General features: G+C 43.0%; 2 protein-coding genes across 2 annotated transcripts; one reads left to right on the top strand and one right to left on the bottom strand.

Moving 5' to 3' along the window:
* Positions 1 to 4660: 4660 nt before the first annotated feature.
* Positions 4661 to 21042, top strand: col1a1b (collagen, type I, alpha 1b). The gene is made up of 50 exons (XM_080517195.1): positions 4661 to 4864; positions 6291 to 6497; positions 6921 to 6946; positions 7047 to 7082; positions 7618 to 7710; positions 8032 to 8103; positions 8196 to 8240; positions 8354 to 8407; positions 8658 to 8711; positions 8932 to 8985; positions 9069 to 9122; positions 9213 to 9266; positions 9364 to 9408; positions 9518 to 9571; positions 9679 to 9723; positions 9831 to 9884; positions 11873 to 11971; positions 12067 to 12111; positions 12191 to 12289; positions 12387 to 12440; positions 12527 to 12634; positions 12755 to 12808; positions 13281 to 13379; positions 13482 to 13634; positions 14006 to 14059; positions 14161 to 14214; positions 14303 to 14356; positions 14450 to 14503; positions 14592 to 14636; positions 14726 to 14824; positions 15351 to 15458; positions 15572 to 15679; positions 15778 to 15831; positions 15931 to 15984; positions 16310 to 16417; positions 16522 to 16575; positions 16663 to 16716; positions 16819 to 16980; positions 17074 to 17181; positions 17270 to 17377; positions 17479 to 17532; positions 17622 to 17729; positions 17820 to 17873; positions 17955 to 18062; positions 18296 to 18349; positions 18544 to 18651; positions 18743 to 19022; positions 19113 to 19300; positions 19396 to 19638; positions 19738 to 21042. Exons 1-50 carry the CDS (start codon positions 4783 to 4785, stop codon positions 19882 to 19884), a joined length of 4362 nt encoding a protein of 1453 aa, XP_080373321.1. The 5' UTR covers positions 4661 to 4782; the 3' UTR covers positions 19885 to 21042.
* Positions 20264 to 26864, bottom strand: sgca (sarcoglycan, alpha). Its single transcript, XM_080517196.1, has 11 exons — positions 26802 to 26864; positions 26431 to 26559; positions 26178 to 26329; positions 24780 to 24846; positions 24506 to 24704; positions 24231 to 24399; positions 23438 to 23646; positions 23309 to 23335; positions 22329 to 22502; positions 22181 to 22207; positions 20264 to 22090 (listed from the first exon to the last, which is right to left on the bottom strand). The coding sequence occupies exons 1-11, from the start codon at positions 26836 to 26838 to the stop codon at positions 22084 to 22086; spliced, it is 1197 nt and encodes a 398-aa protein (XP_080373322.1). The 5' UTR covers positions 26839 to 26864; the 3' UTR covers positions 20264 to 22083.
* Between the last annotated feature and the right edge of the window lie 1012 nt (positions 26865 to 27876).

Genomic DNA, 27876 nt, shown 5'->3' on the forward strand with positions numbered 1-27876 from the left:
AGCTCAGATGGAACTCGACTTAGTTCACATCGTGTGAAAGTGACTGGGCGATGCTCGGTATTCTGTTGTTGGTGTTGGTTGGGTGTGTTTGTGTGTGTGTACAACACCACTACTTTCAAAACTACTGAAATATTACTATTATGAATACATCAATGCAGCTTTTTTTCCCTATTAAGTAAGTAAAAAGTGAATTCAAGTGTTAATGTTTGATGACTTTTCCAACACTGGTAAAAACAAACACCATTGTAATCCATTGAAATATATTAAAATCCTTTAGAAAATGTAACTTTCTCCAAAATTGTACACATTTCATCACATATAGCTTTAAAATTTATTTCTCCAATTAAATGTTATTCTTTCTTATTTGAACTTGTTGGTATCAGCATTAACTAATCACTACTTGATTAACATGCTGATGTGGAGCTTCTTCTTCAAGTTTCTTTTCTTAATTTTTCATCACAACTACTCAGAACAATCAGCACATATAATTTCTGAGAACAGCTACAGATTAACAGTATTACAGTTTGGGCCATGCACTTGATAACAACCATTTAGAATATAAAGATATACTTTTGCACTGACTGACTTTATTTGCGACGCTGTACAATTTTCTCCACGGCACCCTGTCATTAGTCTGAAGCAGGTGGGCCTCAGATCGCTTCTGCTTCAACAAAGCGTGAAATATTGGTGCGAAGAACCATGATTGAGGATAATTAACAAACATGGTAAGGTCCTGAAACAAAGATTTTATGCAGAGTAATAGTTGGATTTTTGCAAAGGGCCAGTAAATTTGACGTTATTAGCGTGATAAATACTGATAGATTCCTCTTGGCAATTTAAATAAGGAGGAAGAAGGGTGCTCAGGCGCTTCCCTTACAGATAGAAAAGTGAGGGACTGAGCGAGAGAGAGAGAGAGAGAGAGAGAGAGAGAGAGAGAGAGAGGAGCGAGAGAGAGAACGAGAGAGAGAGACTTACAAGTAGAAACACGTGGACAAACTCAGGCAGATGCTACGTGTTGCTGGCTCCAGCTCAGAGACTTGCTGGGGAATGCTAAGGTTTGGCCTCGTTTTGTGACTTTGGAAGCTGGAAATGCTTCATGTAAATGCTCTTTTTTAGATTTTCCTCTCTGAAAAGTGGCACCAGACAGGGTCAAAGGCATTTAATGCAGAGGACACATACAGCTCAGTTTGCTCTGGAGTGGGTCGGGCCTGGTAAATAACAGCATAACTGATAGATACACAAAGTACAATATAGAATAGATTTAATTTAATGTACTTTTACAAAATCTGCACAAGTAAACATTTTAAGGAGAAATTTCATCATTAGGCCATCTTTAGCAATGCCAGCTACACCAACATACACAATACATATTTAAAACAACATGTTTTCCTTTTTTCCCTCTAAATTGTTGCATCCTAAAATGCAATTTATGTCTCATGTTGAAGTAGGAAGTTTTCAGATACCTTCTACCCTGAAATATATTTGCAAGCTTTCATGCACGCATGCATCAAATTTGGCTTTTGGTTTATATTTAGCTTTTAACCCATAAAGCATATTGTGCTTCATTTAATTGTTCTAAAAATGCTATATCAATATAGATTGACCGATTGGTGGTTGCACTCTCCTCATTAAATCCACCTTTTCCCACAACCTGTTGCATCCTAAGTCCCTTTACCAAGCTTCCAGTGACAAAACAAGGAATTCCCTTCCCCAAAGCGCGGTGGCTCATATTCACATATTTTTCTGTTCTGGATGTGTTATGTGACAAAGACAGACTTACGCAGATGGAAATCTACTGATTACCTACACTTGCAGTGTGCAGAGTTTGGATTGTCACCTGAGAATCTGTTGTAAATGTCTTCTCCACCTGTGAGAAAACACAGAGCTTCGGGCTCACAATAGTAGAATATTGAAAGGCAGCTGAAATGCCATAAAACTCAGCCCTGCATGCTTCCACCCAAACCACCAGTCTGAACTCTGTATATTATAGATTGCAGCGACTTGAGTCCAAAGCAAACACTAGAAAATTACCAGTTCTATTTAAATATTGCGCTGTGAGCTTCAACTTCATTTCACTGAAGGAAAGTTGCTCTGAAAGCCACTCAAAAGAGGGATTTTCTGCATGAAAACAAATGAAGGCGAGTAAAGACAGTGGCAATCTCACGAACAGGGAGAAGTTAAAAGCACAGAGACAAAGAGCTGGCACAAGTCTTATCTAATGGATTTCCTCTCCAACCAAAAGCAGGACTCCAAACTTCTCTGCTTTCGCTTTATCGGCTGAAACCCTTCAAGAGATTGAGGAATAATGTTATCAAGCCAAGTCTGTTGTCAAAACTGTGACTATTTCACCAGTCTCTTGTTTAATGTAAGAGCAGGAGTATCTCCCTCCTACGAACTGATTTAACTTCAGTTAACATCCAGATTATACAACATCTTCAGAATATAGAACATCTTCTATCCCATTAACTAATATAACTCACTGAAAATCTTCCGATTATGGAGCATCTTCCTCCTACTAACTGATGTAACTTCAAATAACATCCAGATTATAGAGTGTTTTAAGATTATAGAGCATCTTCCTCACACTGACTAGTGTAGCATCCGGATTATAGAGCGTCTTTTGATTATAGATCATCTCACGCCTACGAACTAATGTAACTTTCAGCCAACATCAAGATTATACAGCATCATCAGATTATTGAGCGTCTTCAGATAATAGAGTGGCTTTAAATGATAGAGTATTCAGATGACAGAGTCTGCCTCCCAATAACTGATGACTTAAACCAACATCCAAATTATCGAGCATCTTCAGATTACAGAGCATCTTCCTTGCACTAACTGATGTGACTTCAGTCAACATCCAGGTGATAGAAAGTCACACAGAGCAGCAGGTCAGCTAATGTATCACTGCATCACTGCAGTAGCATAACTTTGTGGTCAATATGTGTGCAATAAACAAAAGGGACTTCTCCATACAGGCAGATATGTTTGATTTAAATCACTTGTAAAATAACTCCAGTAATATTACAGAAATTAATAGTAATTCTGTTCAGTTAAGCAGTAATTTTCACTTTTCTGCTTTACTGTTTGCGACATACATCAAAAACTCTTCTTCACTGTATCCAAAAAACAAATAATTCTAAACTCCCACTTGTAACTGTTCTTAATTATAACTCGTTCATGAATCACCCAGTAGATTCTGTTAAGCTTTGTCTGAATTTACTGTAAACAAATGACTATATCAGCATGTGAAGGTCTTTGAGAGAGTTGATATCACACAAATTAATGATTTAAAGTGCACACAACTTTAGAGAAAAATAATTCTGTCATGCATATCATGTGTTCTAATGATGATGATGAATTACATGTCTTATTGCTCTTTTATGTGAGCTTCTATCCCAGTGATGAACTTCTGATCGATACACCTCTTCGTTGCATTGGGAAGTGACGCCATTACAGTTTTATACATTGCATTTGGATTAGAAATAGAAAAACTGCAGCGGGGAGAGTTAAAAAAGGTCAGATTGGGCCACACTGCAGTTGTAGAAGCTGCAACGTGTCCACAGCTCAACCAGACTGCTTTGTGGATCTGCCAGGTTTTCTTCTCTCTCTCTCTCTCTCCCTCCCTCCCTCCCTCCTTCCCTCCTTCCATCCCTCCCTCCCTTTGTCTCTAACATTATGGCATGGGATTGTCTCATTTTGGGAAAAGTTGGATTTTATTTCAACTCAATCACGTTGCAAATGTTGTGATGTATTTTTGGTTTTATTGGAGTTACAGTGGTGGAGGACGGTTTCCACATTAGGAGAAAACATAAAGGGTTCCTACTTCACAATTTGGGGACATTTAATGAAGGCATCAAGTTTGCCTTGTGGCTCATTTGTTCCAATGTGTTTTAATATTCATACATGACTGTGAATTCAGTAAACTGGAGTAACTTTGCAGTTGCGCACAAATGTTGCATAAAAGATGCATACATTCCCAGAAGAAAGTGACAAGATTTATTTTAGGTGGGGTTTTGTAAGGAAAGAAGCCATTTATATTTACTTTTCAAACATGTCAGAAGCCAAACTTTGTTTAAATTCTAATCTTCTTTCGGTTGCTTGTTTCCATTCCGTGCGTAAAATGCGCATACACGTGTCCACTGATTCTGCACCCTCTGACGTCCCCCTCAAAATATGAATTTAGTTTACCAGGATAAAAGTCAAATAAGACGCTGCACTACTTATATAGACCCGCGTTGCCTTGCAAATGATTAATTCTGGTTTCGCGAAGGCTAAACTGACTTGCATTAATGAAATCCGAACAAGCCACAAAAGGCTCAGCGACGAATTCTGTCAGGTTGCATGATGGAGCGACCAGGACGTGAAAGTCTCAATAGGCTAAAGACGATCCACGGAGAGTGTGGAGGTTATCAGACACGTCTGTGCGGTGTACAGTCTGTGCGTAAATGATGCGCCTTCTCATCGTCCACGTTTGAGCTGAAACGTGAACTTGTTTGACATGTTTTAAGACGCCCCCTCTCCTCCCCTCTCTCTCTCTCTCTGGATGAAGGAGGGACTGCGCCATGAACATGGACAAGTCTTCTGGTGCGCCCAGGACCTCCCCAAAAAGTTTGGGCATATAAAAGCCAAGCTAACTCATTTGTTTAAGCAGTAGGGAGTTTCTGCTAGGGTCTGGATTGGAGTTACGCACAGACCGGACCCTACCCTGTATGAGTGGTGTCTGAGGAGAAAAAGAGGATTCCCCTTTCTACAAAGAATCTACATGTCTAATATTTAGACATGTTCAGCTTTGTGGATATCCGGCTAGCGCTTTTGCTCAGCGCAACTGTGCTTTTGGCGAGAGGTCAAGGCGAAGACGATAGTAAGTATCGCTTTACAAACACTGGTTTGAGTTGGAGTTTTTTTTGTTTTTTTGTTTTTTTCCCGGACGGTGGCACCTTCAAGATGTGGATAGCCCGCAAGGATGCTGAGCAGTGTGCAGGAACTGATTGTCCTCAGCAGGATACATGACTCCAGTGCGCACAGATGGTGAAAGTTGTTACGCGGTGGTGCGTTCTAATGGATCTTTTTTGGAGATCTGGACGCTAAATAGGAATTTATAGACTGGATTTTTTTCTCTCTCTCTCTCACTCTCCTCTTAATGCCTTGCTCGTCTCACTGACGTGCAGATACATGCTCAGTGTGCGTCCTCCAGCCCAGTAGTGCAAACCTGAGGGGCGCAGCCACTGATGCGCACTGACAGGAGGAATGAGTACATCTCTTTATGATGAGATCTATTCTAGGCTGTGTCTCTAGATTGTTTAGGGAATCAGATTTGACTAGGTTTGGGATAAATCAATAAAAATAAAAAAAAAGAACAAGTTTTCTCCTCAATCCAAAATAGAGTGTCAAAGTCCGCATAATCCAAAAGTTTCCTTTTTTAATCCTCTCAACAGTTTAACCAAACGCCAGTAAAAGTGCAAATAGAAATAATTAAACCAAGCAAAGCCAGATGACATCAGCCGTTTTCGGGTTAAACTTTCCCGCAGAAGATGCTTCTAAGAGGGGTTTCTTGCTGAAATGAACATTTTCTCACCTTTACATAATTAAAAAATCTGGATTTGGTTAAATGGAAAAAACAAAGACTGTGGAAAAAATTGCTGAAGTCTGACGTCGACAGTGAAGCGGTCTAGACCCCAATTAATCACCACAGTTGTGAGGGTGCGGAAGGCCTCGATTTACAAGGCACGAGCGCCACTATGTGGCAACTTACTAGAACTGCACCTCCAAACCAGCATCACCCCACTTGTCCTCCACCATCCTCTAATTTTACAAAGTGATCACTAACCCAAATACTGTTCGAATGTAATTATACCAAGAATCAGCAGGACACTTTATGTAAATAAAAAATAAGAAAGTTATAGGGGCGCAGCAGAGCCATATCGTGTTTTTTTTGTTTTTTTAAACATGTAAATCAGGTGCAGAGCAATATCAGTTCCTATTAACTGTAATTGCAAAGCACACAAATCATTCATTAAACACCATATTTCTTCCTAGATGCTTGTTTTTGACTCCTTCAAAAGAAGCCAAACGTTTTCAAGCCTGGAAGAATCACCCATAATGAGTCCTGTAGCAACGGCCAAGTGTTGCCATTCACTATACATCAGTACCGCTTATCCAGGCCAAATCTGTAATTACATTAGATCACGCATTTAATGACAAATAAAGTCCTATCTTGTCACATGTGATATCAAAACATTTGTTTTTAACATCTGTCCTGGAACTCATCATGATTTGTTTCCTCTCAGGCCCATTTGGCAGCTGCACATTCGATGGACAGTTGTACAATGACAAGGACGTTTGGAAACCAGAGCCATGCCAGATCTGCGTGTGCGACAGTGGAATCCCCCTGTGCGACGAGGTGATCTGCGAGGACACGTCCGACTGTGACGATCCCATCATCCCAGACGGAGAGTGCTGCCCCATCTGCCCCGACACTGAGATTGAAACTGATGGTACTGCCCCTTCAGATACTCTGGTTTTCACTTAGATTTGTGGTTTCCTCCCACACCCCTCCTCCTGCATCTCTGACCATTCACAAATGGACTTGAGGTCGCTCGGCCTGTCTGATTGAGGATTTTCAATCTGAATAAGAATCGCTTTGGATTAAAGATGGATTATCGCTGCTCTTTGGCAACGTTTGAATAATGAATTTACCAACATGCATCCCAGCAGTCTGATTACAACTGTCACAAAGTACACTGATTTACACCTTTTTTATTCTTAATGCTTTATTGCTAATATAATTTATCTCTTGGATTACATTGATTTAAATAATCTGGCATTGCCTAAATGAGCTTATCTTTTGGGAAACTTGGAGATGACTCAAAATGTGCAGTAAAATGTTCTTGACATGTTCTTCTCTGTTGGTTCTGTAGGATCCATTGTCACAGGACCTCAAGAGGTATTTTCCATCTCTAATATATTTGATCATTTAGGCATGCCTACATTTTAGATTTCTTTAGAGTCATATGTTTACCCACTTTTATTCTGTCTATCCATAGCCTACAGCCGGAGAGGTTGGTGAGAAGGGAGACAGGGTAGGTGTCACTTTATTCTAATTTTGCATTATTTTGAAGATGCTTTTTGTTCTTGGCTGCAAATGACACTTTGTTCTCATAAAGGTTTTTTATTGTTTGAACTGTAAGATCCAACACGTAAAGGCATAAACGCTTTGTCTTTGTGCCACCATTTCGATTTTAGTGTATGATTGGGATTATCTTTCTCATTTGATTACACAATGACATGGTTCTGTCTTTCCATTACTCAAAATATAGAACTGTACTCTGTATTTGCCAAGCGAGTTCCTGTAGATTAACGTTAATGTGATGTGAATTTTATTGGTGACCTTTGATAATTAGGTCAAAAGGTCAAGAGGTCATTGGCAGTTCAAAGGTCACTGGCCTTTTGCCCTCACAAGTGCTGATAAATAAATAACAGCACTTTAATTTACCTGAGATAAATGCAATACATTGATTTTTATCCTTTATAATTTGCAAGAGTTTATGTGACGGAGATATAAATATAAATGTGTGTAGTAAATATCAGCAAATGACAGTCTGACCTTTTCCACAGGGTTCCGTCGGTTATCCTGGCAATGATGGTATTCCCGGACAGCCTGGCCTGCCTGGACCTCCCGGCCCCCCTGGCCCCCCTGGCCTTGGCGGAGTAAGTATCATCGAGGAGGTCAACATTTAAAGACGAATCCGATCAGACGCATTCATCTAAAAAGATATCAGAGTTAGCATGCACACATGAGCAGGAAGTGAAAGATTTCATGCTGGAAAGAGAGAACCTGGAGGGTTTTTTTTTTTCCCCCTCGTACATTTCAGCAGAAATGCAGAATGTCTCGTATTATAGCCAGTCCCCGATCTCGACAGTGAGTATTGGAGGGACAGAGCTGATCAGAGGAAGGAAATATCACTTCAGGTGTCTTGTGTGATGGTTTTTTTTATTTCCTCTCTTATTCATCCTCTTTTCTCTCCACAGAACTTCTCTCCTCAGATGAGCTACACTGACCACTCCAAATCCAGCGGTGGGCCCCCAGTCCCCGGCCCAATGGTGGGACAGCTTCACTCTCTGACTTGTTCATTTAATATCGACCCAAAAAAATGAATCAAACTGAATGTTTTCTCCTGTGCCTTCCTCACCAGGGTCCTATGGGTTCCCGTGGTCCTCCTGGACCTTCTGGCCCCAGCGTAAGTACTCTTATCAAGTTCTGCAATAAACCTCCTATTCAATCCTAAATCTTTCTCATATTTGTTTGCAATAAGAAATGTTGGATTAACCATGCTCTCTTGCTTTATCTCAGGGTCCTCAGGGATTCACTGGACCCCCTGGTGAGCCTGGTGAGCCCGGAGCTTCTGTAAGTAACATTATTTTCCCCTAAATATGTATTCTTATTGAAGCTGATATCCACTTAGTGGGGAAATCACAGCTTCTTAATATAAATGAAGCTCAAATATAGACTCGGCACAGGCCTGCTTTCTGTTGTCGTCACTGACCCAGTAACACACATTTACATCCCTCCCTCTTTGCCCACAAGCAGCATGTTCAATACTTACATGGCCGACATGATATTGATGCTGACTCGTTTCTTTTCGCCGTGCTTTCAGGGTCCCATGGGTTCTCGTGGTCCCTCCGGCCCCCCTGGCAAGAATGGAGATGATGTGAGTGATTTACAGATTGATTTGTTGCTTTAAACTCTAAAAACTATCCAGGTCTGTGGTGCGCTTTGGCACGCTCCACCTGCTAGAGGAATCAGCCCAGCAGAGATTTATTCTGAAATGTCACTAATCGTTGGACGTCTTCTGGAAATATTCATCACAGAAATGAAAATCGATGGTGCCTTTTTTGCATGTTCACCTTCTCTCTGTGTTTTTCCACCAGGGTGAGCCCGGCAAATCTGGTCGCCCCGGTGAGCGTGGATCTGCTGGCCCTCAGGTGGGTGCGGATGAAGACGGCGTGAAGCACATCTCCTCTCCGTTTGCCTTTGACTCAACCTTTGTTGTTCTCCTCCCATGCAGGGAGCTCGTGGATTCCCCGGAACCCCCGGACTCCCCGGCATCAAGGGACACAGAGTAAGTCTTGCGCCGTCACTGGAAACCAAGCCGATCGCTTCCTAGCCGCTGCGCCGAGCCGTTACTGAGCTCGCTCATGTCGTTTCACAGGGATTCAGCGGTCTGGATGGAGCCAAGGGTGATGGTGGACCCGCTGGACCCAAGGTGATCACACACCGTCCGGGTCTCTGTCTTGGAAGACGCCATGCATGGAGTTAGTCTGAGCCTGAGGTTTTTTTCTTCTGTTTGTCTCGGCTTGCAGGGAGAGAGCGGTGTCTCCGGTGAGAACGGTATTCCTGGAGCAATGGTACGTCTGATACCTGTACTAGATGCATCGCTACAAGCTGCACAGTGGAGCTCATCTCCAGTATTGATTTAAAGTTTCCCACGACTGAAGTTGTTTTGGTCTCTTCCAGGGTGCTCGCGGTCTTCCCGGTGAGAGAGGCCGTCCCGGACCTTCTGGCCCATCTGTAAGCACTGCCTTTCACTCCCGTCCTCTATTTACCTACAGTATCTCACCATTTAGCCCCGTTTCAGATCTGCAAATGTTTGACGTGATTCCCTCCCGTCTACGCAGGGTGCTCGCGGTAACGATGGTAACAGTGGTGCTGCTGGTCCTCCTGTGAGTACCGGATCCCGATGCCGTTTAATTCCCACGTTGAACTCTGCCATCACATTCCACATTTCCAGGTCGAGATGCTCTGTTAAGCCTGCATATCTGTTCTTTAGGGACCTACTGGACCTTCTGGTGCCCCTGGTTTCCCCGGTGGTGCTGGTGCTAAGGTAAGTCACTCAGATCACTTCAGAGGTGTGAGCTTCATCAACCTTAAATCGGGTGGAGTCATCTTCATTCACAGCCTATCACAACTTATTACTACTGTAATTTACTCTTATCCACTGATCCAATGCTCTCATTACCGCCTCAATGGCAATTCGGTATCAGCATTGTAACAAGTATTTTAGAGTTTGAAGTATGAATATGTATGGATATCAGACTGATGTGACCTGATGTTGCACCTTGAGTCACTTCCAGCCACCATTTGGCATCTTATTAATCGAATCAAATGAAGCTCAAAGTGCTTTTCAAGATAGAACGATTGCAAGATAGAACCTTACATATGTAAATAGATGCAGATATATGCAAATTGCACATACAAATGGTGAAACAGTAAAATAAAATAAGAACAAAAGTGATGGGATGGAAAACAACATATAAGAAAATAGCTATAAATGAATATATAAATGTTTGCATTAATTATCCATGAAGTATTCCCAATACCGACACATATAAAAACCACAGTAAAACCCTAAAGTGGGTTGAATAAATTGTGGGATTCAAACAAATGACAAAATTCATGGAAAGAAAATAAATAATGAAAATTACACCTTTTAACCTTCTTATTGCTGAGGTGTGCAATCCTGGTTCTGCATCTTTTCTCAGTCTTCTTACTCCGATGTAGTCAATAATTGTCTTCATGAAGCTCTCCTGTTCAACACACAATGACAGAATTATTGAAAATGGCCGATTATATCTCTATCTGCAGAAAAACTTCTGTTAAATTTAAGCTCTACACACATTCTGGACCTCGAGGTGTCGAGAGGCCTCCAGACTGTCTGGAAGATACAACTTTGACAATAGTCAAATTTCCATCCCGGCGTGACAGTTCAGTACATTTCCAGGTCTTCAAGAACACATTTATAATAAAATGCAGATCGAAAACTCATTACAACTCAATTAGAACTTTCCTGATTGTACTACTCTCCAAATTCTCTCACTAGGTGTAGAAACCTTGCAAGGAATAGAGTTATAACAAGCTCTAGAACTATATCAACATCAAGAACTCTAAAATGGCCAAGAAATAATATGATGTTCTAGAACTATAACAAAATCTAGAGCTTTTATGAGGTCTATAACCCAAACAAGGTCTAGAACCATAACAAGGCCCAGAATACTTACGAGATCTAGAATTTTATCAAGGTTCAGAATTCTAACAAGGCCTAGAACCATAACAAGATCTAGAACCATAACAAGGTCCAGAACATTTATGAGCTCTAGATTTCTAATAAGGTCTCAAACTCTAATAAAGTCTGGAACTGTAACAAGGTCTAGAACTATTGCAAGGTTGAGAACTCCTACAAAGTGAGGAACTCTCAATAAATCTGGCATTTGCATGAATTGCGTAATTTCAACAGGTCTCGAATTCTCGAACTCTTTGAATTGTAAAATACTGACAAAGTCTAAAACCCTTGCATGACTTGCAAAGTTTCTAGCAAATTCTAGAACTCCAACAAGGCAGAGAACCGTGACAGGTCCCACACTCTTACAAAGTGAGGAACTCTCACTAAATCTCGTTCTCCCATGAATTAGGTAATATCTCAAGGTCTAGAATTGTGTTATACTAACAAAGTCTAAAACCACGAATCCTTCAACTTCCACAGTCGAGAACTCTTTACGAGGTCTAAAAGTCTCCAGATTCTAAACTCTTAACAAAGTCTTGAACACTCACATCCTTGAAAATCAATCAGACTACAGTAATCTTGCAAGTTTCTAGTGTTTCTTGAACTCGTCCAAGGGGGTGGAGCTCCTTTAAGAAAATCCTACAAATTGTGTCATTCTCGCCGATTCCAGATTTCTGGGAGCTGATCAGAGAGTTGAACCCACCTTCTTCCTGCCGTATCACTCCACTGTCATTAACTCATCAGTTCTCGTTTTGAGGGAACAAAAGAAAATCTTTTTGTATCACAGCACAAACTGTCGCGTCTTTGCACAGGGAGAGACCGGCCCCGCTGGAGGCCGTGGATCTGAGGGAGCCCAGGGAGCCCGTGGTGAGCCTGGTAACCCCGGATCTGCTGGTGCTGCTGGACCTGCTGTGAGTAGATAGCGACTTTTATCTAATCTCAGAGTGACATTTCTATTGAAGCAGAAGTGATCAAGTTGACCCTGTTTCGCTCCTCTTTTCAACAGGGTGCTCCTGGATCTGATGGTTCCGCTGGTGCTAAGGGATCTCCTGTAAGTAGCAGCGATGTTGTTGCATCCTTCTTAATGGAGTTTCGTTCATTCCCTTATGCACCAATGCTTCGTCCCACAGGGTGCTGCTGGTATTTCTGGTGCTCCCGGTTTCCCCGGTACTCGTGGTCCTGCTGGAGCTCAGGGAGCTGTCGGTGGTCCCGGTCCCAAGGGTAACAATGTGAGTGCCCCACCGTGGAGTTTCTTGAGTTTTGTTGCCAGCATCTCTGTTGCTGCAGAGATTCAGCATGAACTGACTTCACTGTTTCTGCCAACAGGGAGATCCTGGTGCTCCTGGTCCTAAGGGAGAGCCCGGTGCCAAGGGAGAGTCCGTAAGTGGCAAAATACCTTAGTGTGTTTGCACCCTGTCTTGATGCTCTGCGAGCCACGACATGATTGGTTTTCCTTTCTCTTCCAGGGCCCCTCCGGAGTTCAGGGACTTCCCGGCCCCTCTGGCGAGGAAGGAAAGAGAGGAGGTCGTGGTGAGCCCGGTGGTGGCGGACCCCGTGGACCCCCTGGAGAGCGCGTAGGTTTTTCCTCTTCAACTACCTTTAAGACTCGGACAAAAAAAAAAAAATCTTAGTTAAGTGTTGAGCGAATTCCCGGGGGGATTGACCTCGGAGCTGATTGTCTGTCTCTCCATCAGGGCGCCCCCGGTGCTCGTGGTTTCCCCGGTGCTGACGGAGCTGCTGGAGGCAAGGTGAGTTCATGAAGTCAAGAAATCAACCAATCAGGAGTGACGCCATCTACATTTGACTCACAAAACATGAGGGACCTATTTTCCAACCAACTGGATGTATCGAAGTCCTGATTTTAGAAAACCTCCAGGAGCCAAAACTGTTCTTATATCCAACCTGATATATATTTCCTGCAGATAGTGAAAGTTATCCATGATAAATAATGATAATTAGTTATGGTTATGATGTGAATAACCAAAACTTCATGTTCGTGTCTGAGAACACGTTTTTAAATGAATTTCATCATGTTTCATATTCAGTTCAGCAACAATAGTTAAATAAAGTCAGAAAATGCACTAAAAAAATAAACTAAATATGCTCTTAAAAAAAAAAAGGGAAAAAAGGCAATACTTGTACTCCACAATTATCTGCATACACACCGACTGTGATTACCTTCTTATCGTCTCTCCTGACTGTTCTCCGTTTCTGCCACAGGGTGCCCCCGGTGAGCGCGGTTCCCCCGGACCTCTGGGACCCCAAGGAGCCACTGGTGAGGCCGGAAACCCCGGTGGTCCTGGTGCTCCTGGATCCAAGGTGAGTTTGAGTGCAGATTTCTTGAGGGGAATAAAAACAAACAAAACAAAAAAAAAACTTTCCATGTTTTTCTGATGCTCACGTGACTCCTGCTCTCTGTAGGGAGTGACCGGCAGCCCCGGTAGCCCTGGCCCCGATGGCAAAGTTGGACCTGCTGGTATTTCTGGACAAGATGGCCGCTCCGGACCCCCTGGATCCGCTGGAGCCAGAGGACAGCCTGGAGTTATGGGATTCCCCGGACCAAAGGGAGCTGCCGTGAGTCAAAACACAGACACGAAACTGTCACAAGGTGTCACATGGAAAATGTAACTTTTTTCATGTCAGTTTTAATCATATCTGTCAAACATCACAGACATAATATAAAAACTAGCTTTAAGGAAGTAATGAAACTGACATAGAGTTACTTTTAGTAGTTGTATATTCTCAATATCATAAATTACTGCTGCATATTTATAGTTTGAATTAATCTAGAAAAATAAGATAAAAAAAATAATGGACATATTGAGGATTAGTTTTTAAAGGAGAATAGGACGTTAATAAATATCAGTCAGACCTTTGAAGATAATTTATAGCTGATGAAGGTGGAGTTTGGAGCAGGTTTAAGGGTGGGTGTGTGTGTTTTTCAGGGTGAGGGTGGAAAGCCTGGCGAGAGAGGACCCGGTGGTGCTACTGGCGCTGTCGTAAGTACTTCTTCATTTTCATAATTGCACTTGAAGACTGGGTGTGAGGAACCTGAAAGGCAGCTGAGGATATCTGATGATGATGATGATGTTGTCCACAGGGCGCTCCTGGCAAAGACGGTGATGTTGGTGCTCCTGGATCTTCTGGCCCCGCTGTATGTACCTTTTTGACAGACAGGTTTTACCCATCAGGCTCGGCGTACGGCGGTTTTCTCATCATTTTCTTATCACGCTTGTGTTCAGGGACCCGCTGGAGAGAAGGGAGAGCAGGGACCCTCTGGATCTCCTGGATTCCAGGTAAGGATTATGCCATTTTTGTGTGTTTTCATCAACATTTCTTCTATATGCATGACCCGAATCTTTAATCTTTTACCTTTGATTCATGTGTAGGGTCTTCCCGGACCCCAAGGTGCTACTGGTGAGACTGGCAAGCCTGGTGAGCAGGTATGACAAACCATTTGAATATAGGCAGTAGATTGAAGCAATAGACAGGTGCAGTGGCGATGACTCACCGGTGTTTGTTCCCATTCAGGGAGGTCCCGGAGAGGTTGGACCCAACGGCCCATCTGGACCCAGAGTGAGTACCCAAAGCAATTCTGGCCAGGGTTTGAATCCCGCTTTAAAAGTTGTCCAGCGGCTGATGCGGCATCCGTCCTTCCTCTTCAGGGCGACAGAGGATTCCCCGGAGAGCGCGGTGCTACTGGTGCCGCCGGCCCAACTGGATCCCGTGGTGCCCCCGGACCCTCCGGTAACGATGGAGCCAAGGTCAGTGCAATGTAGGAAAAAAAATTCCTGAACCAAATGAAGAGAGAATCACATCCAGACACACTTGAAGCCCATTGACCACAAGACGATGGGACACGGGAATCATTGACAAAGTGACATATGACGTAATCCAGATTCCACCTCTACAATCTGAAGGAATTTAGTTGGTTTTTTTTTTACACATTTTAAAGAAGCAAACTTGACTTTTCTCCCACCTGTTTCAGGGTTTCTTAATTTTGCTGCTAAATCAACACATTAATTGCAAAGTATAACTGGTGAAAGAATCGTCTGTGCACATGTAGAGAAACACACCCACTATTTAATATCCATCCATACATCTTCTTAATTCGCTGAAGCATATCGAAGCTTATCATAGCACAATAAACTCTTGAACGTGAAGTCTCAGATTTGACAAGAAGGGACTTTCTTGCTGTGACGGGGACAGTGCTAAACACTGGTGGACTGGATACACTTGTTATTAGAACGATTCCTGGATGATAACCGTTTCTTTTTCATCTTTGTGCAGGGAGAGCCCGGTGCTGCTGGTGCCCCCGGTGGTATCGGTGCCCCCGGTATGCAGGGAATGCCCGGAGAGCGCGGCGCTGGTGGTCTGTCCGGAGTCAAGGGAGAGAGAGTGAGTGTGATAAAAAAAAAAAAAAAAAAAAACATTTTTTGTAACATGGCTACATTGGAGTGGATTCAGTTTTTCCATAAACCAACCAGAAACTCTTTAAAATCATCACTTAGGGTGATGCTGGTGGCAAGGGAGGTGAAGGTGCCCCCGGCAAAGATGGCGTCCGTGGTATGAATGGTGCTATTGGACCCCCCGGACCTCCTGGTGCTCAGGGTGAGAAGGTAAGATGAAAGGCTGCAGGTTCACCAAATGTTTGGGATGATTTCTCTCTTGGGATAATTGAAGTGAACTGACGATGTGTCTTTGCCTTTGATTTCAGGGTGAGGGTGGCCCCGTTGGAGTCTCTGGACCCACCGGTCCCCGCGGTTCCCCTGTAAGTCCTTTTACAAAGCAAAAACACGCGCCGCACAAATCCATCCATACAAGAATAATGTCATATGGAAGGTGACACTGACGTCCATTTCTCCTACAGGGTGAGCGTGGAGAGAGCGGACCCTCCGGACCTGCTGGATTTGCTGGACCTCCTGTAAGAATCAGATTTAGAGTTGTTCAACCTTTCCCATCAAAATAGTAATTTTCGTCTCTTTCCACTCAACACAATTCTTCGAGTTCTTTTTTTCAAAACCATTTTATCCTGAAGAGTATATTTGAAACTAAGCCAGGTATGCATAAAAGGAGAAGAATTTATTAGGTTGCAAATACTTCTACATCAAACTTTCAGAACGCTCCAATACAGAGGGACTAAAGAGCCACATGTGGCTGCAGAGCCGCCGGCAGCAGACCACTGGGATAGAGCTTCCTAGCTGAACGCTTGCATTGATGTGCGTTTTGTCTCATTTCCTCAATTTCAGGGTGCCGACGGTCAGCCTGGTGCCAAGGGCGAGTCTGGTGACACTGGACCCAAGGGAGAAGCTGGTGCTTCTGGACCCGGTGGACCCGTTGGAGCTGCTGGTCCTCAGGTAGGTTGTCCCACAAGTTCGGAGAGAAAGATGCAAGTATTCTCTCCCAACAAAGTCAGTGGAAGCACTGAACTGTGTATCATTGATGATATTTCTGTTGACAGGGACCCGCCGGTCCTCCTGGAGCTAAAGGTGCACGTGGTGGTGCTGGATCTCCTGTACGTATCTTTAATCAAGCATCATTGTCCTCTGAGCCCCTCCGACACTCACTCATCTTTTTGCAACGTGCTTGTGTTATTTGGTAGGGTGCTACTGGTTTCCCTGGACCCGCTGGCAGAGTTGGACCCCCTGGCCCCTCTGTAAGTACATCCATATGCAGGAAAAACCACGTCGAAGACACAACTACTTCTCAGTCAGTCTTGTTTGTTCGATCTTCTTGAATGTTCATTGATTCTGTTCAGGGACCCTCCGGACCCCCTGGACCCCTCGGACCTGTTGGCAAAGATGGAGCCCGCGGAGGTCGTGGTGAGACCGGCGTTGCTGGTCGCCCTGGTGAGGTTGGTGCTCTTGGTCTTGCTGGACCTGCTGGAGAGAAGGGATCTCCTGGTTCCGATGGAGCACCCGTGAGTTTCAGAAAGATTCCAGAAAAATGTCCTGTAAGGCTCTTTTTCTGTACTTATGTTCATGTGAACTGACCGCTGTGCCGTCCTGTGCAGGGCACCTCCGGTATCCCCGGACCCCAAGGTATTTCTGGACAGCGTGGTATCGTAGGTCTCCCCGGACAGCGTGGAGAGCGTGGTTTCTCTGGCCTGCCCGGACCCGGAGTGAGTCCTCTTTCTGACATGAATGTTGCCAATAATTGAGTTTCTTCACCTTCTTATAGATGAGTAACATGGATTTGTTTTCCATCAGGGTGAGCCTGGAAAGCAGGGAGCTCCTGGAACTGTTGGTGAGCGTGGACCTCCTGGACCTGCTGGACCCCCTGGACTGTCTGGTGCTTCTGGAGAGGCTGGTCGTGAGGTATGACACAGGCTCAGTCACTGTTAAACCTATCTAGGGTTTGAATTATTGAATTGATTGTTTACTGGTGATTACTGACGATCCTCACTGGTGATCAACAGGGATCTCAGGGACACGATGGTGCCCCCGGTCGCGATGGAGCTCATGGACCCAAGGTGAACTTCTTCTACTTGCCTCAATGCATCATATCAGCTTCACATTTTGAATCGCTTCAAAATGAGCCTTTGTGGTCTTGCTTCTGTAGGGAGACCGTGGTGAGTCTGGCATGGCTGGACCCCCTGGAGCTCCTGGTGCTCCTGGTGCCCCTGGTGCTGTTGGCCCCTCTGGAAAGAGTGGTGACCGTGGAGAGTCTGTAAGTCTCCATTGCCCCAAACGTTATACATCAGAACTACACAAATCTGGTAACTTGTTATTCTGATTTTCACACTTTTTTGTCCTGTAGGGTCCCGCCGGTCCTTCAGGTTCTTCAGGCCCCGCTGGTCAGCGCGGTCCTGCCGTGAGTTTATTCTTCACTGATCAACCAACTGTTGTCTGATGCCGCGAGATGTGATCTTGACCCACTGTTACCTTTCCCCAGGGCCCTGCTGGAGGTAAGGGAGACAGAGGAGAGGCCGGTGAGGCTGGAGATAGAGGCCACAAGGGACACAGAGGATTCACTGGCATGCAGGGTCTGCCCGGACCTGGTGTGAGTATCTAACCGGCAAACATTTTGAGCTTTAAGCAGGGTGTGATGTGAAAATGAAGCAGACATCAGGATCATCATTTCTGATTCATTCTAACACACATTGATTTAGTGGAACCTAATGATAACATGTGTTGTAATGCAAAATCATAACATCTGTGTTTGGTGTGACTGGAAAAAAAGTTGTAAATTATATGAAATACTGAATGAAACCATGTCGCTTCGTGTGCTTCCAGGGATCTTCTGGAGAGAGAGGACCTGCTGGTGCTAACGGACCTGCTGGACCCAGAGTGAGTACAACCGTTACTGAATAGACCAAAAGAAATATTTTCAGAATGAAGGTTAAGAACCGGCTTAAGGTGGTGACATTTAACTTAAATGAACTGCTATCTAATAAAGTAATGGGGGGTGTGAGAGGACAATTAAGATACTTCACTTACTTTAAGGCACTTTTCCTTCAAGAGAGCATCTGTTTTCTCTACAGGGACCTTCTGGATCCAATGGCTCCCCTGGTAAGGACGGCATGAACGGTATGCCTGGACCCATCGGACCCCCCGGACCTCGCGGTCGCAATGGAGAGATGGGAGCTGCTGTAAGTCACACAACTAATCTTAAATTTTCCTCCACCGATGCTTTACTTTGAGGCAGACTGCAGTTTCTAAACTGCCTGTGTTTGAAATCAGGGACCTCCTGGTCCTCCCGGACCCCCCGGAATGCCCGGCGCCCCCGGAAGCGGATTCGACTTCGTCAGCCAGCCTCTTCAGGAGAAGGCCCCCGATCCCATGCGTGGAGGCTACCGCGCCGACGACCCCAACATGATGCGCGACCGCGACAACGAGGTCGACACCACCCTCAAGACCCTGACCCAGAAGATGGAGAAGATCCGCAGCCCCGACGGCACCCAGAAGAGCCCCGCCCGCATGTGCCGCGACTTGAAGATGTGCAACCCCGAGTGGAAGAGCGGTGCGTGCACAGCCCAGTTCTTCCGGGATTCGTCTAATGTGACAAGACAATGAGCTGAGACCTGACCTGTTGTGTGTCCCTGCATCACAGGCCTGTACTGGGTCGACCCCAACCAGGGCTCCAGTCTGGACTCCATCCAGGTCCACTGCAACATGGAGACCGGCGAGACCTGCATCTACCCCACCGAGTCCATCTCCATGAAGAACTGGTACCGCAGCAAGAACGCCAGAGAGAAGAAGCACGTCTGGTTCAGCGAGTCCATGACCGGTGGATTCCAGGTGAGAAGACGATAAGATGAGATGTGAAACCGTTTTTTTCCCCCCAGTTTCCCACAAGCCAGTCGGTGACGTTCTCCACATTCTCCTTCCCGCAGTTCCAGTATGGCAGCAGCGAAGCCGATTCTGAGGACGTCAACATCCAGATGACCTTCATGCGCCTGATGTCCAACCAGGCCTCACAGAACGTTACATACCACTGCAAGAACAGCATTGCCTACATGGACTCTGCCACCGGCAACCTGAAGAAGGCCGTGCTGCTCCAGGGCTCCAACGACGTGGAGATCAGAGCCGAGGGCAACAGCCGCTTCACATACAGCGTCAGCGAGGATGGCTGCACGGTGAGTCGCCCGCACACAACCACGCCGATCCCGGCAGGTGTCATTTCCCCTCCTGAGCAGTCTCTAAATCTTCCTCTTGTCGTTTTTTTCCCTCCACAGTCACACACTGGCTCATGGGGCAAGACAGTCATCGACTACAAGACATCAAAAACATCCCGCCTTCCCATCATTGATATTGCTCCTATGGATGTTGGTGCACCTGATCAGGAATTTGGCGTCGAAGTTGGCCCCGTTTGCTTCTTGTAAAAAAGAAAGAAATATGGACATGACATTGTTGTTTTTTTTTCTAGCAGTCATCTCTAAATCCTTTTTTTCTATGCATTCAAAACTCATTCGGCTGCCATTGGTCCACATGCTTAAAACCACTCTACTGAAGACGGTGTTTGAGAAGTTTCTGGGACTGCAACTTCAACCGAAACCAACCACAAGGACACTTTAAGAAAAGAATCTATTGTTTCCACTGGCAACAAGAAAATAATATATACTTGTGTAAAAAAATTTCCCCCCGGAGATTGAGAAACAAAAAGATCTGCTCACGCAATGAAACACAGGTGACTTTTGCCATTTTTCCACCGCTGCAGAAGGACATTGAAAACAACAAGTGATATGTACCATTTTTCTGGTGTTAAATAAATTGTAAAAAGTGTGAAGCGTCTTCTTGTTCTAAATCTTTTAAAGAAGAAAAAAAAAAAAAAAAACACCACTTGAACATTGGTCCGACTTTGCAAAGACCCGACAAAGAAGCTCACCTTCATTGCAATATGTGATGGCTACCTCATGACAAGTCAAAACCAACAAAAATGGTATATCAATATAAACATCACATGAATTGGGGGAAATTTAAAACAGTCAAAGGTGCTATTTACCAGTTCAAAAAGGTCCAGTTGGTGTTTGATGGTGAAACATTCACTGTCATACTGTAATTTTTGCCACTAATGCCTGCGGAACCTTTGGTGCTACTCAATTGACTCGATGTCTTGTTGTCTATGCCGTGCAATTGTTTTCTTTTCTTTAAGTGTTGGTTTGATGACGGAGGTGATCACTGCAGATGTTATGCATGCAATCATGTCTTTGTAGATAAAAGCAAGTGACTGGTTCAATATCGGTTCCCTGCCCGTTTGTTCAGAGTTGATCCTTCTGTCTGTTTGCCCCTGTGGAAAAAAAAAACTAAACTAAACAAACTCCTCTTCACTAAAAGAAAAAAAAGAACAGCACACATCTCCCACTCTGTTGTTTATGTTGTTTGTTGATGTCTTTTCGCGAAGGGTTTCTTAAAAAAGAATTTGAAGCAGACCCACTTTCATGGTTTAAAAGAGAGATTCTGTACTTATTTTGTACATGTATAATAAATCAAGATGTTTTTAATTATTTTGGGTGCTGAAATAAAGCATGTGAAGTGGTCTACTCAGTGGCAGAGTTTTCACTGTCCTGTTTGGCAACTGTTGTGAAACTTTTATTACTCAGAAAATTACATTAAAGCAGCGCTTCGCCATTTATTAATTTATTTTAAAGAGAGCTAGGTTTTTGACAATCAGACATATTAAACACATTTTTTTAAAAGCATGCACCGATAAATCAACTGTTCCACAACAGTTGCACTGAACATTTTCTGTTAAGGAGCAGTGAAAACAAGTTTTTAAAAAAGAACAAATTTACAGCAAACAAGTACAAGTACAGCACCCGCCTGGCTTTTATCTACAAATTTTGTTGAAATTTGCAGAATTACTTCACAAATCAGATTTATAACACTGTAAAATGCCCCCCCCCCCAAAAAAAGAGAAAAATCTATCATACTGTACACATTGCATTGAAGGAAAAAAGAAAATCTGTTTGTGGACCGAGACAGTTCAGCACCGCCCTCTGGTGGACATCTTGTATAACAACATTCGTCCGTCTGTCTTGGTTGTGTGAACAAATACACACATTTGACAGCAAAATCTAACAAAAAAAAGGAAGACTTTTTTCATAATTATGATGCTTTGTCACAGTAATAGACCTGCAGCAGTCTACAAAGTATTGTAGATTTTTCGATGAAAACGTTGTATTATGTTGTAAAGAGATGACAAGAAAAAAAAATATTTGTGCGCCCTTACTCTAATCAAGTAGATTTATTTCGTAGTACTCATTGAAGCATACAAATAAAACTGGGTTGTTTTAAAATAATTTAAGCAATAGACAGAAGAAGCAGAGAATCAACAAAGATGATTCAGAAATATTTGGAAGAGTGAATGCGAGACTCGCTTCACAAAACACAACAAATTATATTAGCAGATTTTTTTTAATTGGAGGTGAAGACAACAGAAAACAGAAGGTCAAAGAAGATTTTGAGACATAGCACACTATTAATTGAAATAAAAGAAACCTAAACAGGGAAGAAAAAAAAACAACTTAATTGTCCCACTGCAAATATAAACTGAATGTCACTCATCGAATCCATCGCTGCTCTCACTTCCTGTAAGCACAAACACCAGCTTCATGATACCGACCAGGATTAAATGCAGTGTAGTAGGCGGGGGGTCCTCTGAGGGTGGGGGGTGTTTACCTGGGCAGTGTGTCGCTGTACGGGTCACTTTAAAAAACAAAGCAGATCATACATTTTGGTAAAATGCTCATGAGATGAAACAGGAGCCTGGACAGGAGGGTGTCTATACCAGGGTGCCAGGTTATTCAGATTCGGGGGAGGTGCTTACTGCTGGGCCAGGATGAGGGGGATGCTGTCGGACTGCAGCGGGGACGCCCTCTCTCCAGTCCGACTGTTGAACATGGGCAGCACGGACAGCGGCAGGGGGACGCCGCGGTCTCCGGCCATACCCCGCAGCTCGTCCGTGTTCCCGTGGATGGTGTGATGGTGATACAGCTGAATCCTGGAAGTCCAGTTAAATAACGGAGTCCAGTTGAATAACACAAAGTCAACCGGCTCGTTTCCAATTTTTTGATCTCGTATCGAAAATGTTATGATGCAAGGCGGAGAAAGTCAAGATATTTGTGTTTCAATGGTGGGAAAAACAAAAGCACAAGTACAAACACCTGGAATATGCCACTATAACTGGAGATATTTTGTAATTTGCGAGTTCTGCTGACATGTTCAAGCTTATTTTGAAGTATATGATTTTAAAACAGAACTGAATAGACTAGACGCGAATATAATAGAACAGTCAACACTAAGAGCGGAAATTCAAGGGGCTCAAATATTATTATTATTATTAATAACAACAACAACAACAGTAATGATAATAATAGTAATAATAATAATAATAATAATAATAATAATAAAGTGTAAATATGTGTAAATACATACTAAATATGTCAACTATTTCTAAATGAAAAATTGACTCAAGCTGCAGTCCAAAGAAAAAAAAGACAAATCCAACAATGAACCATCAATCAATAATAACATATTCCAGCCTTTTTTTCATTGAAAGTGAGAAAATGTGTGGTATTTGAGTATTTCTCTAACTCAATCATCAGTCTGGCACAATAATTACCCAAAGAAGTGTGAGAACTTTAGTTTTCCATGTTTCACATTTTACTGGTATCAAACAACAGACTCCATAAAGATATAACCTGTTAGAGACAAAGATTGTGAAGCAGTATCTAAATGGTGAACGTTTTATTTATAATGTGTCTGGTAACAGAATAACTAAAACACGAATCCGCCCGATGTACTTACTGGTTTGTTTTTGCGTTCCTTTTTGCACTACGGAAAAGAAAAAAAAGTGAAATTAAACTCAGATTTGCTTCTTAGCCTGGATGAATGTGATGCAACGGTGCAGTTCACCACAGCGGCTGATATACTCACACTCCCTCCCGTCTGCCGAACATGATGTAGGCCAGCAGCGCACACAGGATGATGGCCAGGATGAGCGGCACGATCACCGTCACCATGTAGTCTGGAAAATAGTCTCTGCTGGGGGGGGACTCCAGAGGGTCGAAGTCTCCGCCCGCCTCTACGATCCCTGAACCCGCTGTGGGAGCCGGCGGCGCCGCCTCCTGCTGTGTCAGGTCCACCTGCAGGAATGAAAGAGAGAGAGAGAGACTCTTCTTTTTCCAGATTGTTTCTCCTATTTCCAGACAATGTGAAAATGTTTTGTTGCTCTGTTAAACAGAGAGAGAGAAGGCTGTGAGTTTATTTTCTGTTTATAGAGAAATTGTCTTCCCAGAGAGCGTGAGAGTGTTTCGAGAGAATATTTCTTTGGTTTCCAGATAAAGCGAAAAAAAATTTTTTTTTCTGTTTCTCGAGAGTGATTTTCTGTTCTTTTTCGAGTGTGAGAGTCTGTCTTCTGTTTTCCTAGAGATACATTGTGTTTCAAAGTTTTTTTTAAAAGTTTTTTGAGTGCATATTCTGTTCATAAAGAGTGCAAATGTTTCTTCTGTTTCAGGAGTGTGAATTCCTCAATTTCAAAATCCAAATGCATGCTGTCTGCTGGTGACTCCAGAAAGGTTCTGACACGCTCTCATTAGGATTCATCAATCTGATTTAAAAAAATTGTTTTTAAATCCACGATACAGTGAAATACTTTCCCAACCAATGGCTTCAGTGTATCTACAGGTTAAGGCAAAAAGATGATTTTTGTTGTGTTCTGCGGCCTCACCAGCTCCGTGCTGCACCAGGTGATGCAGTTGCTGGGAATGCTGCAGAAGTTACATCCTCCGGGGATCTTGACCTTTGACCCGGCTGCACACTGCCTCTGGTGCTCTGGAGTCAACACCGTCAGCAGACAGTCGGAGAAGTACATCTCGGAGCCCACCTTCACATACACGCTGACACAGATCCACACACTTACTTCCCGCACTGCTGCTTTTAATGAAGTAGACATGCACGCACACACACACACACACACACACACACACACACTCGTCCACTTACCCTTCAAAGTGTCCCGCCAGAGGAAGAGGGACTCTGCCGCCGCGGTCCAAAGCGTTGGTCATATTCACAATCTCCAAGGCTTCAGTGTCCCACAGCTTCTGCAGATCCTGCTTGATCTCACCCTGGACAGGAGAGGGCAGCACCTTCTCAATCTCCCGGAGCTTGACGAAGAACTCGGCCTGATATGGCAGCATCTTCTCTGGAAAGACAGGATTCGGCTTGGTTTCTGTGAGATCGCCTCACGTGTTTTTCCCAGTGGGCTCTTTCAACGTACCTGCAGTGATTTTGATCACCAGGATGTGTCTGGCCGTCTCATAGCTTCGTTTGTTGATGGCAAAGATCTGTGCATAAAAAGAATCATGCACATCTGATAACTTCCAGCTACGAAGCGTGCTGATGTTGCATTTAAGAGGGTATTCATTCATTTAATATACATGGGCTTATCCTTTTACTTTACTGACATCGTGTTTCCCAGAATGATTTAGCAGTGTGGCACTTTCATGCCAATCATTATAATCAAATGTGCAATTTAAAGGCAAATGATGCTGAACTAGTGAGAAATTGAATTACATTAAACACATTTTTAAATGAATAAAATCTCTTCCCAATCTGATTAAAGTTCACACATTTCATGTCGCAAAAAAAAGGACAATTTGTTTTCCTATCTGTCTCGTGTTTTATGGATTTTAGGTTTCATTTGTCTGTACAACAGTGTGGGCCTTCCATTGACTAGTTTATATTTTTTAATTATAAGCTTTAATTTGTATTTTTGATTTGTTCTTGTTCTATCATGTGATGTTTTTCATCTATCTATCTATCTATCTATCTATCTATCTATCCATCTCCAGAGGAAAAGAATCCTCTCAGAAAATCTTGATTTTAACACATGTCACGTCTATTTTTTAACATTTTGTCTCGACTTTTGTTTCCATCAATATATTTTGCAGGAATAATAGCATTCCTTTTTTCCATCAAGTCTTTTTTCCTGTAGACATTAAAACAGTCTTGGACCTTTTTACATCAGAAATTAGCTGGGCTGGTTTGTTCTTAAAAACAAGAGTTTCACACTGTTTCTTATAGATACAGTTGAATTTAATTGCGTTAATATATAATATTGATGTTTGTGGGTAAGACTTTGAACCAGTTTAAGTCGTTTGCTAATTTATTTGAATTTTTGTCTCGACATAATAATAAAACTGCTAATTTGTCCGTATTAAAAATAGCCTAGGTGTGTAAATCCCAGCTGAATTTTGCTAATGCTGTTTGAAAACCACAAAACCATTCCCTCAGATGTAGAACACTACAGGCCATGAAGATCTTTCTGATTCTGATCGTTTCTGTACTTTTCATGCTGTGATTCTGGGAGCTTGAATAAACTCGACTTGTTCTGTAAACAAGTGCTGCGATTTAAACTTTTGGTCCATACTTACGAACGCTATGATTCACATTGGTGGTGATAAATTCTATCTGATTGAGTCTAAAGCGACACTTCAGAAAGTACATATTTCTTCTTCTGCCTGAATTTCTTAATGTGGACTCAAAATAGCAGTTCTGGAGCTTTTCTATTCATTTAAGAACTCATCCTGACACGGACCACTGATTCTCAAATTTGCCTGTACTGTTGTTGCAATGCAAACGTGCAAAATGTCGGCAGTGTGTTTAAAGCAAACACCTCAATGATGCTTTTTCCAGGAGATGTTGGTGTGCCGTACAGGAAGCCATTATCAAAGGGATGCCTTTGGGTGAATCGAAGCCACTCTGGGAGGTCGGGAAAACTCTGCTGGTTGCACTTAAAAACCATGGGGTCATCATACAGGCGCCCAGCTGGAAGAGAGTCAAAAAAACCCCCCAAAAAACAAAAAAAACCAACTCATCAAAACAATAAGAGTATCTTCTTTCCGTTCCCGCAGGAGTGTCCAACTCACCGTAAAGTTTTGACAAAGGTTCAAAGTCATTCTGGAAAGTCTCTCTCATCAGCTCATATGTGAAAAATCTTCCCACGGGAATGGTGAACTTGATCTCTGCATCGGCCCCAAACAAACTGGCAGCACAAACTGCAGGCAGACACGAGAAAAATACAACAAAAGTAATGAAAAAAACCCCCCCCAGCAAATAGTCTTACATCTGTCAATACAAATCTGTCAACACACAACCTGCTGCTCTAATCTAACAGGTCCTTTATAGGTGAAACCAACAGGAAATGTTTAACCTCAGGTATACGGTCCTAAAAACACTGAGTCGTCCATCGACCACTGCTCTGTCGACTGAATCGGTTTAATTTCAGCAGCAAACTTGCCTGTGAAGAAGAAGAGCCAGCTCCCGCAGCCTGCCATCTTGTTTGGGCCTGTGATTGACACGGCCAAGTGGAGAGGGGCTGTCACGGTTATTTTTACCCCTCTCACCCAATAACATCCGGACTGCTGGGACCCGAGTCTGGGAATTCGAGTCCCGTTTTACTCACGCAGCTGATGTGTCAAAAATCTAAGTACTGAAAATGTACTCGAGTACTGTTACTCTACTCTAAAATGATACTCAAATGATCAGTTACTTGTAAACACATTAGATTGCTTTGTCGATATCAGGTTTCAAAAGTATTTATCTGCTTAAATCTAAAATAAAACATTTTTTAAAGCACCTTTGTCATGAAAACAACAACATGTATTATAATAATTATTTTTGTGAACATAAAAGTTCAAACACAAAGAGACACACATTTACACTCACACTTTCAGATAATTTCAGAGTCACTAATTAACCACAACACGTGTTTTTGGAATATCAGAAGAAATCAGTGTATTCAGAGATATACAGGGAGAACATGTAAACTCCACACAGAAAGGCCCCTGAGCCGGGAATCGACCAGGGGAACGTCTTGTTGAGATGCAAAAGTGTCAACCACTACACCCACGCATACATCTATCAAAGGGTTTGAGTATAGATTCAAATTGTGAGTCTGTTCAGCATCAATTTAGGATTATAAAACTATAGCAAAGTAGTGGGTGAGCACAGTCCATATGTTTTAACAAAATACCCAAAACAAATACAACTTAGTTATCGTTAGATTCATATCTTTAATTCATTACTTTACCGTATGAGTTTTTTTTATTGCTTGAATATAAAAATGTAAATAATTTAAGGGCAATTTTATCCTGGTCACCTCTTGTAAACCATAAAAAGTTAGACAGAAAAAACGTGTTGAATTACACTTTTGGAATGAATTTTGTTGTATACAAATAACATATGCTGGTGCTTGTCTCCCATATATCCTTACAATCTTATATCTATCTTTGAAAAACATTCAGTGTTATTATCTTCACTCGTGCCATGTAAAGAGTTACTAATGAAATGTAGTTTTAGCAGGGTGCTTTTCA

Source organism: Blennius ocellaris (genome assembly GCF_963422515.1).
Source record: "Blennius ocellaris genome assembly, chromosome: 21".
NCBI lineage: Eukaryota > Metazoa > Chordata > Actinopteri > Blenniiformes > Blenniidae > Blennius > Blennius ocellaris.